General features: G+C 35.0%; 2 protein-coding genes across 2 annotated transcripts; both read right to left on the bottom strand.

Annotated features, from left to right (window-relative positions):
• Positions 1-6,871: 6,871 nt before the first annotated feature.
• Positions 6,872-7,786, bottom strand: LOC123526872 (clumping factor A-like). The gene has a single exon (XM_045306121.2). It carries the CDS (start codon positions 7,784-7,786, stop codon positions 6,872-6,874), a length of 915 nt encoding a protein of 304 aa, XP_045162056.2.
• Positions 7,787-8,650: 864 nt separating this feature from the next.
• Positions 8,651-14,365, bottom strand: LOC123524210 (uncharacterized). Its single transcript, XM_045302256.2, has 2 exons — positions 11,054-14,365; positions 8,651-10,870 (listed from the first exon to the last, which is right to left on the bottom strand). The coding sequence occupies exons 1-2, from the start codon at positions 14,363-14,365 to the stop codon at positions 8,651-8,653; spliced, it is 5,532 nt and encodes a 1,843-aa protein (XP_045158191.2).
• Positions 14,366-16,151: the final 1,786 nt, after the last annotated feature.

The raw sequence follows: 16,151 nt of genomic DNA, 5'->3' as shown, positions 1-16,151 counted from the left end.
GGTACCCACGAGAAAGCGCCATGCGCGTCAGTTTGCGTCATATGACCGAGGACTATTATGATTCAGATCTACGCGTCACCAGATATTCGTGGGGTGAGTGGAAGGAGTGACCTGGGAGTTCATTATTTAAGTCGACAATTGATATTTTTGTTTACTTCATGATAAACACTTGTGAAGAAAGCGACAAGATAAAAAAATTAAATGAAAAGAAATAATCATTTCATTAGTATTTCCAAGAAAGATGTAATACCAAACATATTGCCAAGTTTCATCGTGAAATTTTGAGATTTTGGAGTAAATTAAAACGTTTAATAGAAGCCACCCCCTACCCATTTACAGGGCTAAATTTTGCCCTTATGGACCCTTTATTGTATATTTGGGTCAAAGTTTCACCTTTTTTGCATCATTTCTCACTGGAATTCTGAAATATCATTCATTCCGTCATGAATAAGAACCAGAAGGATGCATTTTGTGCATTTTCTGACATGCTGGAGACAAAGTATTGGCTTTAAAATCCCAGAAATCGCTGCTGAAATAGGCGCATATTTGCTCTCCTCCGCGCAATAAACATCTACTTCCGGTTTCGATCTGCAATTTTCCTTCCTTTTCAAAACAGACCAAGTATTGCATGAATACTGTCTGTACTTTTAATCTAATTGCCAATTTCTAATGTTAAGGAGTGGCCTGAAATTTTATTGTTTTAAGTGACAATTCATATTTTCTGTGAAGAAGATCATTGCTCCAGATATTTTTCTATAAATTATGATGACTTATTCAGGAAAACGCCTGAAAGTGCTGAATAATGATTATTTCGCCGTAGTGATTTTCCATGTACTTTCCTTTTCAAAATAGACCCATATGCCATCTTGTGAAAGTACTGTTCACATAGGGAGACACGACACGAAATATTAAAAAGTGTTAAATACTTATGTCAATTTCAAGTGTAAATTATCACTTTAAAAACAATAAAACATGGGATCTCCCATATAGTGTTGTCGTTCTTCCACTTCCGCTTTAGAAGGCAAGGAGGGCATGTTGGGTAGAGATTGTAAAAACGTTGTCACACCTGTATCTGTTCTCCCCTTTGATATATAGAATGACATTTCCACTAATAAATACAGCTATGGTTTTAAGTTTAAACCTATATCCAAGTCAGTCAAGATAAGAAAACAACTGTCATGAACAATACATGCCAATGTGTACAATCAATACACATCTGTAATGACTGACTGATCTGTTGGTACTTAAATAATTTTAAATCCTTCCGCACAGAAATTTAGTTCTGCAGAAAACAGACAAAACATCTGGTAACGACATCAGAAACGAAAAATAAAACACATTGTCAATATATATATTTGAAAAAGGGATAACTTCAATTGGGAACTTCTCAAATTCAAGAAACTACTACAATTTATTTACTGATAGATCAATGGAAGAATAATATGTGTTCATCCATATTACTTAACGACAATACAGTATGGTTATTATATTAATAGCATGATCTGGGATGCTGTTTTTGGCTCGAGCGAACTTTTCAATGGTTAAACAGGTTATCGATGTTAAAATAAGAGTGTAGATTAACATAACTGTGACAGGTCATGCATATGAAATTAAAGTAGTCCGGCAACATGCAATGTAAAAGGTATGATACGGATTGTTTTCTGTCTGTTGTAAAATACAAGCCGCATTTTTGACAGAATTTATATAGGTAAATAATAAACGTGTTCATATACATCTGTTCAACTACAGCGTTTTCCCAAATGGTATCCCAAAAGTACATGCAAAGAATCGTAGCAATTTTAGAATTACGACCTCCGGAATACGTCGTATTTGGGGTCCCAAGATTCAAGTGAATTGGAATGCAATAGCTGCATATGTCTTCGTTTAAGAACACAGGTGCCGCATTGGAGAGCAGTTTGCAGTTCGTGTTTCGAAGTGTTTTGCAGTTTAGAATTCGAAGAATAGTTTGAGCATGACTATTTGAGGCAAAGAAGTCAATGTCACTATGTTGATAGCCTTTTAATTTGATTGTCGTCCGGTCCTTCCACTTCAGCAATTACAAACTTGCAATCAAAGCAAACCAAAAACACAAAATTTGTCTAATTTTACTGATGCCTCAATTTCAGGCAATCAAAAATGTATACTCGCCGGATTTTAAGACATCCTCCCCCTGTACACACCCGCCCTTAATATATTGTTTCATGGCGAGGATAATATATATTTTCAAGTTTCAATTCCAAATTTAAAGATGACTTGAATTATATCACATGCAATAAAATTATAGTTATACTTGTATTTCACTGTTACGTTTACGCCGTTCCAGAGCGTGCAAGTTTGCAGTTAATCGTACCCCGATGTTGTCCATAAAATACCTTTTAATTTCGTGTTTGTGTATTTGAAAAAAAGAACTAAGTCATTACAATCGCGAGCTTTGTAATGTTGGGGAATACCCGGATAACTTTTAGACCGTCTCGGATATTCTTCTACTTATATTTGCTGTTTTCATTGAAAAAACACCCCACCCGCGTCGGTGAAGGGCTCGATAATCAGCATACGTATGTCTTATATTGATGATGTATACCGAGTTTAATTTCAACTGGATGAAAACTGTAGGAGGATTTGAGTAAACTGGCAACATATGCGGCTGTAATATCATAATGCTAAAACACAGGTCAAACGCCAAACTCTGATCTGTCCCGACAACATGCGCATGCATATATATATATATATATATATATATATATGTCCATCTGATATTGATCTTTACCACTGAAAACTGCAGAAGTAGTCTGGTACACAAACTAGCGTGACGGAAAGATGGAATGGTGGACAGACGGACTATTCAAACACTTCATGCCTACCGGGGGCATAAAATATACATTTGTTTGTTAATAAAATCAGAAATAAGGTCACGTATCCCACCTATTTATGTAGTTAAGTTGATCCTAAAAAAACTGCAAAAAAAAAATTTATATATAAATCTAAACGCTCTGCAGGCTACTTTTCTTCAATTTTCAATATTTCAAATTCGCTGTAGTCCTTTACGTTTGCACGGGAATTTCATGCCCCTATTTTGTACATGTTTGTAGCTGGCATGGCAGCTTTAACTCTACTTTCACTTTAGTTGATCACTTACATAAGCAGGCCTTAATTATCAAATTATCAGTGATGTCAGATTGATTAACCTACTGATCCTCAAAAACAAGAGGGATCATTTGCTGACCACAGGCACTCATTCTATGAATTCTGAGGATTCTATGTGACGCGTTCTTTAGTTATCGCGCAGAAATAGTTTTCATTCTTAAGGCCATTGTGACTTTGACCTCTGATTATATGACCCCAAACACAATAGGGGTCATCTGGTGACCACAACATATCGTCATCCGAAGTGTGAATGCAATAGGTTTTAGTTTATGTATCGAGTTGAAACCATTTTAAGTCTTGATGTCACTATGACCTTGACTTTTAGCCTATTGACCCCGAAAACAGTTAGGGTCCTCTACTGACCACATGCAGTAATATTGTGACGTTTGACTGTAATAGGCCAACGCGTTCTTAACTTATTGAGCGAAAATATGTTTCAGCCTCAAGGTCATTGTGACTTTAAGCTTTCATCGACTGGTTCTTAAAGCGACTGGAATCATTTACTGACCATATGCAATCATCCTACGAAGTTTAATGACTGTATGCCAAAGTGTTCTTTAGTTATTGAGCAGAATAGTTTTCAGTCTCAAGGTCATTGTGACCTTGACCTTTGCTGTACTGAGCCCAAAAACAAAAGGGGTCACCTACTGGAGTTTGAGAGCTCTTTAGTCATTGAACGGGAACCGTTTTCATTCTAAAGGTCACTGTGCTCTCGACCTTAGATTTACTGACCTTATTACCTTAGAATTTATCTTACCAGTAAGATACTTCTTTTTAGAAGAAATCCGTTTGTTTCACCTTTAAAAATGTGAACTGCTGTCAGTCTGAAGTAACTTGATGGGTCTGCCTAAGGAATAAGTTGTGGGCTGGATATAAATCAAATAGAGATTTTCAACATACTTCGATGCGGATTGCTGATAGCGGACTGTGGGCTTGCAGTAGGGGTTTTCTGAAAATATTTTACGGCTCACTTAGCATGTTTTCCTAAATATTTTTTGTTTCATTACATGTATAGTAACTTTTGTTTCCACTGTGAAAATCAGTGTACTGCAAAATCATCCGTTACAATACAGGGACCCGTTTTACAAAAGATTATAATTTTCATTATAGTGCCCTAGCTCATAAGTATGAACTTTTTAAACACATTTATTTGATATGAGATAACTCGTAGTGTTTTTAAAAAGTGCCGTTAATTCAATTTTAAAGCAAACCTATATTATTTTTATGTTCAGCTCATATTCAAAGACTGGCATACAGTTTTATTTTGTCCGCAAAGGAGAAGAATTCTATAAGACTTATCTTTCATTCTTATCTTTCCCTGTTTTGCTTTCACTACAGTTTGCAATTGACATATGTACCAATATATGTAAATGTACTCTATTTTGGGAATAAATATATTTAAACTAAGAATGGCCGAATGGTTACTATAAATCTACTTAAAATGATCTTCGTGAAACATCTTACACCTAAGCTCAAACTTTGTCCTAAGTAGGCTTCGTGACATGGGCACCAGTTCTCTGCTAATTGACAATCCTGGATCGTGTCGGTCCGGATCATTTCTCCTTCTTTGCTGTGTAGTAAAACAAACATTTTTGGACACAAACTGTGAATTTTTCAACAAAATCACAACAATTTCAGCTCTGTATTTCTCATGTTCAACTGTATTCAAGTCATTTATGACTAGAAAACAACTGACATCAACAATGAACATTTTTGCTACATTTCAATGTTAACAATCACTGTAAAATTCTTCATACGCATCTGTCAAGGCCGTTTAGTCCAGAGAACTTTTTTAATCCTTCCGCACAGAAATGTGGTCCTGCAGAAAACTGATAAAACAACAGTTAAAGACATCAGAAATGGCACAATATTTAAACAATGTCAATAAATACATTTGAAATGTAACCAATCAAAACAGTGATGGCTTCAAAATAGAGACTTCACAATTTCAAAGAACTACTTCCTAGGATACAACGACCCGGAAGTACTTCAATACCGGGGTGACACCGGATAGAGTACAGGCTATATAAAACCCATGTAATCGCAATTTTCAGAGGTTCCGAATCTATTTGTTTTTCTAGAAACCAACTATTCCACTAGACAGATGTCTTCATGTAAGATGCCTCTAAACTAAGCTTGACACTTCGTTGCATTTAAGTCGACTTCAAGTAGCATGTTCTTCATATACCCATATCAGCATACATTTTGTTTGAATTTGAGACAATTCTCGCGTTTTCTGTCTTCTAGACCATAGTATGATACGATTCGAACGATACGACATACGGCACTTTAATGCCTTGGTTCGAGGGTACCACTTCACCTCACGTTTATGTATTAAAACAAAATACAACCTGTAACAGGGATTTGAAGATATCGGCGGTCTCTATCAAAACAATTTGGATTTTATTTTGTCTATCAGTACGATCTGTGTACTTGTTTTCTTGCCACCAAGTAAGAAAAACGTAAAGCAAATTATAATTTAGAAAAATAATAATAATTTTAAAATAAAAACCATTTGTTTGTTATGCAGAATGAAAACTTGAGTTCGCATACACTTTCATACGGAAGGGCATTAGTGCCAGGTGCATTTTATTAACTAACTTGAAATTTCGAAATACTTAACTTGAAATTTCGAGATACTAACTCGAAAGTTCGAGATACTAACTCGAAATTTCGACTTACTTACACGAAATTTCGAGTAACATAACTCGAAATTCCGAATTAGTAAGTCAAAATTTCGAGTTAAGATCTTGCCCTTTTATCCGCAAAATTTGAACGTTTGTCCGTCTGTCAAAGGGCAAAAATGTAACGGACGGCTTTTGACTCTTAGAAGTGGAATCATCTATTTACACATCCATATATTGTACCCAACATGTAGGGACTTGAACATATACTACCATACATCAATGTATGACCTACCATAGCCTCTAGAGCTACTCAATTTCAAACTGTATCCAGGTTATATACTTTCATTTACATTCAAAGTATGTTCAGGTGGTAGGGGCTCGAACTAGGTCGAAAACCTTCCAGAAATGGTCAAAATAGTGAAATATTCTAAGTTTGAATACTTCTCGGCCACCTTCTACGACCTCTCCTCAAAATCTAGATCTGTCCAGGTACCCGATCTATGTGGTGGAGATTCACATTACCAGCATTGAATACAAAGATTAATTTTATGTACTGATTCTTTTATTTTTAAATTCTCAATAATTAGCAAGTAATTTTACAAACAAAATCTTTATAATATAATTTTAACGCACCTTTGTCCAAAGTAAAAGACTGTACTCTCCTTTTTGTAATTTCCTAAACGAATCTCAAAAAAGCGGCTAATAACATGTGTATTTATAAGGCATTTTCCCGCCGAAAGACAAAATTGTACAAGAAAAGTATGAAAATCATGAAAAGTGTGAATTTTTCCCGCCTTTAAATTGATAATAATGAGGAGCAAAGACATATAACAAATATTATGTAATGAGAGGAGCAAACAATACAGAATAGTTACATATTAACATTTGTTCATTATCCTTCAATATACTGACATGTACATGCTTACAAATGAATGTATTCTTATACATAAACTTTCTCAAAATAACTTCATTACGTCAAAGTAACATTTAAACAAAATACAAAAATATCGTGTGTTTCACGACACTCCCGCCAAGGAAAGAAATAAAGTGTTCAAAGATTATTAACACACTAGGCATACACAATGCAATGTAAACAATTGTTAGTTTTCTGAATAAAACCATTCATCGGTGATAAGAAATCTTTCAATATGTATGACCTCATCATTTCTATATGTATAAACAGTTTGAGCTGTGATTGACTGCATTACTACGACTCTTTTAATGTTTTCAGTCGTGTCTACATTTAAAATTTGAATGTCATCAGGATCTGACTCTATATATTCTTCTCTGGATATTTCATCATCATTTACTACAATATCTTCATCACTTTTTTCATTAGTCATTTCAACACTTTCTTCACAATCATTCTCAGCTATTTTATCTTCTTTATCATTAAAGTCACTTTTTATGTCTCTGTTTATCACTATGTTGTCATCAATATCTTGCTCTGTTTCATCTGCAATCATTATATCATCAGTTTCATTTTCACACCAATCATCTTCATTCAGCTTCTTGCCATTATTTTCAACTTTGTCTTCCTCTTTTCCTTCTTCATCACTCATATCTCTCTGGTAGAGCCTACTATATAATTCATCAAGATCGTCCGCATGTATTTCGAATTCCATTTCCTCATTTCCACTCTCTGTCTCATCTTCGTAGCTTACCTTTTCTCTCTTTTCTTCTTTATCCTTTACACACACACCATCATTTTTCTCTTTTTTCTCTTCATCAATCTCATTTTCATCACCTACTGAAACACATTCCTCACTTCTGGAAACACCACCATCACTGCTTGAATCATTATCATCACTGCTTGAATCATTATCATCACTGCTTGAATCTTTATCATCACTTCCTGAATCACTGCCATCACTATTTGAATCACGACTATCACTACTAACATCCTCAGTCATCTTTTCACTAACATTTCGAACCACTCTTCTGTCTTCCATGCTCTCATCTGAACTTATATCTTCATAATATCTGGCCTCCGCCTGGTTATTGTTGACTTCCATTAAACCAAAAATTGCTTCTGAGCTAGCGTCATGACTGTTTAATTTGTGAACAAACTTCAAATGTCGTGTCAAGTAGCTTCGTCTGTTGAATTCACTTGAACAACGCTGACACTTAAAGAAGGTACTTTTAAGATGAACTTCATTTGTGTGGCGGGTCAAATTCCTCTTATAAGCAAAATGCCTATTGCAGATATCACAAGTAAACATCTAAAAGTATAAAAAAAAAAAATATATATTATATTACAAATACCAATAATTGAAGTGAATAAAACTTCAAACTCTTTTATAAATCTCACAAGGAATATCACTATTACCGAATATGTATCACAAAAAAAAAACATAAATGGATAATCATTACATGTTTTGATCATTGATACTCCATAACCCATACAGAATGTAATCATAGATCAAATTTCACACAGAAAAACGATTTATTGCCAATAATAGTATTCTCAATGAAGACATACTGTATGTCAGCTCACAAAGAATTACACTATAACTGCGTATGTACAAGACATATAAAACCAATTAATTGATCATCACAACATATTTGGATCCTTTAGTCTCGGTATAATCCATACATGAATGTAATCATGAAATACTGTCTTTACATTTTACACAACAAACACTTCGTTCTATTTGATAAAGTCCTTCACATCTAACTGAAATCTAGATCTCTACATAAAATTCCTAAAATATCACAATCATAGAATATATAGCACACATAAAACATAATTTCATATATACAATATATTTGGATCCCTTAGTTTCCAAACAGTCCAAAACATTTAAGCATAGGACACTGTCTTTGAATATCACAAAACACTTTACTTTACTGAATCAGTTCATCTGAACGGAATTCATTTAATCATTATTAAACAATTCCTTGATCTTTCTTTTGGCATCATCTGAAGCTTTGCGAGCAAAACGATTACTTGGTTCCACAAAGGAGCGCATAGGTGCGGCTCCTTTTTGATCATCTGCCAGTTTCTTCATCTCGGAATATCTCTGGCTGACACACTCAACTGGGTATAGCAAATTAAGAGGTCTGCCAAGAACTTTCCCAGTCGCTGTTTTTACTTTTGCAGATCTAATCTGCCCATCCCGACTTTGAAGTAACTCACAAATTCGTCCCATTCTCCAAACTCCACGTGGCAAGTTTTCTTTAATTAGAACCACATCTCCAACCTGAGCGCAGTAAGGTGATTGTGTTTTCTTGGATTTCAGTTCTGACTGCATTCGCTCACGAAGGTTTGTTAAGTACTCTTCTCTCCATATCTTCCAGAATTCGTTTAAAACATGTTGACCTTTTCTCCAAATTGACAAAAGTTTTACACTTGTACTTTCATACGGTGAATAGTCAGAATCCATGTCTTCTGTAGTTGTTGTTGGAATGCCAGTTTTCGGGTTCAAACTCAGAAAATGATTTGGTGTCAGTGTAATATTTGAGTTAATGTCATCGTTGACATACACCAACGGTCTTGAATTCACTGTTGCCTCAACTTCTTTCAATAATGTTTGCATTTGGATCAAAGTAAGGATTTTATGACCTAAAGATTTACGAAGAGATCTTTTTACAATTCCAACCAATCTTTCATATGCTCCTCCCATCCATGGAGCTAATTCAACGGTGAATTTCCATTTTATTCTACAATTTGCAACATAAGATTGCACTTCATCACTTGCACAAACATTTCTCCAAATGATGTTTATAGTTTCACTTGCTGATTTAAATTGAGATGCATTATCACTAAGGATTTCTGTTGGTGTACCTCTTTGTGATACAAAGCGTTTGAATCCAAATAGGAATTCTTCTGCAGACATGTCTTGTAAAAGCTCCATATGGATAGCTCGAGTAACCAAACACGTGAAAAGACATACCCATGTTTTTCGTGGTCCATCCGTTGTCTTAATTAGGAGAGGTCCGAAATAATCTAGTCCAATTCTTGAAAAGGGAGTTGATTCTTGTACTCTTGAAGACGGCAACGGTGAGAATGGTGGCATTTTGTAAGGTCCACCTTCAAAATATCGACAAGTTCTACATTTCCGTAACACAGATTTCACCACGGAACGTCCTTGTGGAATCCAGAATCTGAATCGTATTTGAGAAAGTGTCTGGGAAACACCAATGTGAAAATTTTGTTTATGAATCTTTTCAACAAGCAGGACTGTAAACCAGTCACTTTTTGGGAGTAAAATTGGTTGTCTTGCACCTTCTGTCAATCCAGAATTTTCTAATCTTCCTTTACTCCTACAAATTCCGTCTTCATCGATGAAAAGTCCTAGCTGTTTTTGCAGTGTTGTCCTTTTCATATTATATATTCCAGTGATAGTTTCACTGAAATGTTTCTTCTGTAAATACATGATCCACATTTTCTCTGAAGTTTCCAGTTCTTTAGATGTCAATAAATCACTTTCGCACTGTTGTTTCCTGATTTTGTTTATGAATCGTAAGGCAAAAGCAGTAACTCGGAGCAATTTGTCAACAGAAGAGAACTTTGTACATTCTATTCCAAACGGAGCGCAGATACAGCCATGGGCGAGTTCGTTATGTACTATATTTGAAACTAACAATCTTTCTTCGTCATGAAAAACAGTTTCTATTTTTTCTGACATACGTTTCTTTTCTTCACTATTTTCTATGTCTGTATCTATATCTTCAACATCTGTTTTCTCTTCTTTAGGCATTTCGAAGCTTTCTGTTAGCCACGTTGGACCATTCCACCAAAGTTTGTTGTTGTATAAGTCGTTTATTGTTGCTCCTCTCGTTGCAACGTCCGCTGGATTTTCCTTAGAATGTATATAACTTATCCTTGTTGCATCATAAGTCTTGATCTCCTTGATTCTATTATTCACGAACATAGGTAGAGTTCTATTTGTTTGCAACCATCCTATCACACATTGTGAGTCTGTCCAAATATGTGAGCCATTTATCTCAAGTTTCAATTGCTCCTGTACAAATCGCAAACACCTCACACCAATTAAGACACCCATTAATTCTAGCCGTGGAACTGACATTGTTTTAACAGGTGCTAACCGTGATTTGGCAAACACAAGATCAACTTTAACCATATTACTACTTTTCTGATGAAGGTATATAGTTGTTGCGTATGACTTCAGAGATGCATCGCAAAAGCACAATAAAGTGTATGTAATATGCTCCTCATGTTTCATTGATAGGCATCTTTGGAATGAAAACTTGGAAATCTTGCTTATGTCTGAAATTATTTCTGACCAAGATTCTTTTATTTTTTCATCTTCTATCACATCATCCCATGAAAGACTTTTCTTCCAAAGATCTTGTAACAGTAATTTTCCTTTCAGCAATGTAGGAGCATACATTCCCAACGGATCAAATACTGACGCTATCACCTTGAGAATAAATCTCTTTGTCAAGTTACTGTTCTCACTTTGGATGTTAGGACGTTTAATTGATAGTGTATCAATTTCATAATTCCAAGTATGACCAAGAACACTTGTATCTTTCATTTCAGCTCGATCTTGCATTGCTATTGAATTATTCACTATGTCACTGTTTGATAGCCATTCCCTTAAATTCATGGAAGCATCATTGAATATGTCCTTAGCTTTCAAATATAGTTCAATAGCACCTGTTTCTGATTTTGCCCCTGTCACAACGTTGTCAACATAGATGTCATTTTTAATTTGATAAGCTATCTCTGTTTCATAATTTTCTAAATGACTTTCAACCGTCGCACCAAGTAAAAATGGACTCGATATCACGCCGAATGGTATGCGACAGAATCTAAATTCTTGTATATTTTCTCTATCAGTTGACGGATTTTTGCATGATTTTAACCAAAGGAATCTAGTGACATCCCGTTCACTTTCTTGTAAGCCTATTTGAAGGAATGCCTTTTCGATGTCCGCTATGATAGCTATATTATGTAGGCGAAATCTCATCAAAAGTCCACATAAATCATGGAGCAGTACTGGTCCTCGATACAAGCATTCATTTAAACTGTTGTATTCTGGTTTACATTTAGAAGAAGCATCATAAACTATGCGTACTTTTGTTGACTTTTGAGGATTTATCACTGCATGATGTGGTATATAGTGTATCCTATCTCCTTTAGTATCATTCACTTCCTCTATAATTCCTTTCCTTAGTTGCTCCTGAATAACAGAATCATACTTTTCCAACAGTTCTGGTTTATTTCTTAACCTTTTAACACACGATTTTAATCGCCCAAAAGACAGTTCTTTATTCACTGGCAACACTTCTTTCCCTTCCTTCCAAGGCCATGTGACGTAATATCTTCCGTTTTCAAATTGTAAAGTTTGCTTGAATTCTTTCATGATCTCTTTATCCTCAGATGTAACATTGTTATCCACAACACCTATTGCCTCAGTGTTCCAAAGATCTTCGAATTCCGGTTTCGTAGGAATTGAACTATCAATACTTTGAAAACCTTGTGTTTTAGTTCCACTGTTTCCGTATGTTAAAATCAACATATTTCTTTCGCTTCCTGTTTCATCACAATTTTCGTCTGTTCTTCCTGTAAGTAACCAACCTAATTTAGATCCAAGCAGGTACAAACCAGGTTGAATTTCAATTCTTTGAGACAATATAATATCAAGATAGAAATCATTGCCTATTAGTAATTCAACACTAGAATACTCACAGTCCTTTGGAATAGTGTCTGCTAGATCTACACTATTGATTATGGTTTTTACATCATCCTTTTTCAACACATTTATTTGTCTCCTTTGAATAGTCCCACTTATGACAGGAACAATGTTTGCACTTATGTTCATATACTCCCCACTTTTCAATTTCAGACGTATTGTTGTTGATTGTGTGCGAACTGTTTTTATATCTTTGCTTCCAAATGTCACCAACTTTATTTCTTCCTCCTTTTCTTTCTTTAAGTTTAGTTTCTCTGCTAACTTCTCCGTAATATATGTCCTTTGTGATCCGCAATCTAAGAGAATTCTCACTTCAGCACATTTGTTGTGATCAGGACTCCCGACCTCTGCTTTAGCGGTTTGCATCAACACCATCTCTCCTGAAGATACCATTACATTTTCTTCAGATAAGTTAGCTACCTCAGTAGGTTTTTCATCTTCATTTTTGGCTTGTATCGTTTCTCCTGATACACTGACTGTTTCTCTCCTCGCTTGACCTTTGAACTTTTTTGGACAAAGACTTCGGTGATGTACATTTGATTTGTCACAGTAAACACATATTCTATTACTTTTGCAGTCAGAAGATGTGTGCCCTTCTCTTAAACATCTAAAACAACACCCCTTTAGTTTTGTTTTTCTCTCATCAATGGTTTTGTATTTAACACATTCATCACTCCAGTGATTCTGGTTGCAATATCTACATGTCCTAGCAGACTGAAACGAAGAACCGTGTTTTTCATTCACAACTAATGCTCCTCCTGAATAGTTTGTCGTGGACTGACCTTTATAACCACTGAAATTACTCAAAGGTTTACTTATTGGAGGTCTTGATTTATTTACATATTGAACTGAGTCACCTAGAGGTTTTGGTTTGTCAGATTTTTCTCTTGAAACTATGTACTGACGGAGCAAATCACGCAAGTTTTGAATAGACCACTTATTGTCAGCACCTTTCTGTAGTTCAAGTTGAAGAAGAACTTCACTGGGAAGCTTGCTCCTAATCATAGACACGAACACGTGTTGTTCTAAATTTTCATGCATCACTTCTAAACTTCTTAAATGACGTTCAATCTTGTCAAAAAAGAATCTCAATCCTTCTGTAGTATTCTTTGGTGGTATGACATTCATGATACCTTTGTAGTGTAAATCAATTATATCCTGTTGGTCGCCAAATCTTTCGCGAAGAATCTTAATTGCTACACTATAATTCTCGTTTGATAATGTCAAACCAGCAATAGCACTTCTGGCTTCACCCACTAATTTTCCCTTTAAATAATTGAACTTATCTACAGGTGAAAGTCTATCATTTTTGTGTATGGCACTTTCAAAAGAATCCCAGAATTCAGTCCATTGAAGTCGATTTCCATTAAAAGAGACCATATCCAATTTTGGCAATTTCACCGTGTTTGCACTTTTAATCTTCAAATTGTGTTGTTTTTCGAAAAACTGTTGTTGTATCTCCATTTGCTCCTCATTCCTCTTTTGTTGTTTTTCAAAAAAATCTTGTTGCATCTTCATTTGAAGTTCACACATTTTTTGTACTACAGTATCAGCTTCTTTATTTACCTCTGGTTTCGGTTCTTCATTTTGTTTCGTAATGTCTTTTTGAACGCTTTCAATTTTATACACAACACTCATTGCTTTATCCTGCAAGACTGAATCATTGTCTATCACTGTTTGTAAGAATTCACTATCACTATCTCCGATGGCTAGTGCAATTTTTTCAGACTGAATAGCCAGCTTTTCCATGTAAGCATTGATCTTTAACTTGCATTCCTGTAATTTGTGTTCTAATTCAGTATGTTCCTCGCTTACCATGAATTCTGATCTAGATACCATTAGGTACTCTCCATTTTCAATCTCTTTATTCAGAAAATTATAAAAACGTGTCCGTACACCTTTTACATATGACAAATTAGTATCTCCCATCATGAATTATTCACACCTGTATTCCACTTAATGAAATAGAATTGATATAAACTATATCATAACAAAAATGTACTCACGTTTCCTTGTTATTTCTCACTTAACAATTTTCAAGTGTCGTATCCGTTCTCCCTGTTTTCTTTTCACAACTAGAGGTCACCAGTCTTTCCACTTCCAGAATTTTACATCACTTGCATTTTTCCCTTTGAATCACGTTTAAAATTCCCTTTGGAAACACTTTTTATCCGGCTCGCGGGACCAGTTCAATGTGGTGGAGATTCACATTACCAGCATTGAATACAAAGATTAATTTTATGTACTGATTCTTTTATTTTTAAATTCTCAATAATTAGCAAGTAATTTTACAAACAAAATCTTTATAATATAATTTTAACGCACCTTTGTCCAAAGTAAAAGACTGTACTCTCCTTTTTGTAATTTCCTAAACGAATCTCAAAAAAGCGGCTAATAACATGTGTATTTATAAGGCATTTTCCCGCCGAAAGACAAAATTGTACAAGAAAAGTATGAAAATCATGAAAAGTGTGAATTTTTCCCGCCTTTAAATTGATAATAATGAGGAGCAAAGACATATAACAAATATTATGTAATGAGAGGAGCAAACAATACAGAATAGTTACATATTAACATTTGTTCATTATCCTTCAATATACTGACATGTACATGCTTACAAATGAATGTATTCTTATACATAAACTTTCTCAAAATAACTTCATTACGTCAAAGTAACATTTAAACAAAATACAAAAATATCGTGTGTTTCACGACAATCTAGGTCAAACTCATAACTACACGTTCATATAGGGTATGTCTATATTTCATTGCCATATCGGCTTAAACTAGGTCGAAAACCTTCCAGACTTAAACACTGTTTAGTTTATACTATTTTGTTTTAGCTCGACCGTGATGAAAGCTTCAAGCTTATTGAAACCCCTCTCGTGTCTGTTTCCTGGAAAAAAACAGTACTGGTGTCATATGAGAAGTCATAGTCGTGACCCCAGTGTGGCTCGAACCCACGACCCATGGATTGAGCTTAAATACAGTACAACCTCTCCAGAGCGGCCCTCTCTTAAGCAAAAGCCTCTCTATAACAACATCAAAATTTCCCTAGGCTAAAATATACTATCAAATTACCTCTCCAGAACAACAACCTCTACATAACAGTCAATATTTGTATCTCCCAAAAGGTGTTGCTCTACAGAGGTTGCACTGTAATGATATTTTTATGAGCAAATGCTGCCCATTCATCTTAATCATATGACCCTGTAGGCCTTCCTGATGGGTACACCAGGTACCTAATCTTGGCCAGGGCCTAAACATCAACGTTAACTATTATAGTTAGTGACTCGAAATTTCGAGTTAATAAATAACATACATCTTGCACTAATGCTCTTCCGTACTTTCGTACAAAAAAAAAATGTAATTGTTTTTCATTAATTTTAGATAATTGTTTCGTGAAAAAAATAATGATATAGTTCAACACTTTGTCTAAATATGCATGAAATTCTTACACATGTATCTTATATTCCTGTCGGAACGAGCTCAGGAACGTTACCATAGTTTGGCAAAATATTCTAAATTATGTTTAAAAACATTCCAAAAGGAATAGCCAGGCTCGACCTGGAAGAGGTCTGAACTTTAGTCAGCGTATAAGGTCATACGTCAATGCCCGGTAATATTTAAAATTTGTATTTATGGACAGTCCATGCACGGAATTGTCACGAGGATTAGAGTTTTGTCTTAGTCGACTTTAATGACACCGTTTGAG

This window comes from Mercenaria mercenaria, chromosome 6 (assembly GCF_021730395.1).
Source record: "Mercenaria mercenaria strain notata chromosome 6, MADL_Memer_1, whole genome shotgun sequence".
In the NCBI taxonomy this organism is placed as follows: Eukaryota; Metazoa; Mollusca; class Bivalvia; order Venerida; family Veneridae; genus Mercenaria; species Mercenaria mercenaria.
The sequence above is the reverse complement of the archived record's forward strand: the minus strand, read 5'-3'. Positions and strand labels throughout refer to the sequence as shown.

Coding starts and splice junctions, on each gene's coding strand:
- LOC123524210 (XM_045302256.2), bottom strand. CDS start 14,365: ATGGGAGATACTAATTTGTCATATGTAAAAGGTGTACGGACACGTTTT. Junction 10,871..11,053: donor AAAGTCTTTCATGGGATGAT/GTGATAGAAGAT, acceptor TACCTTCATCAG/AAAAGTAGTAATATGGTTAA.
- LOC123526872 (XM_045306121.2), bottom strand. CDS start 7,786: ATGGAAGTCAACAATAACCAGGCGGAGGCCAGATATTATGAAGATATA.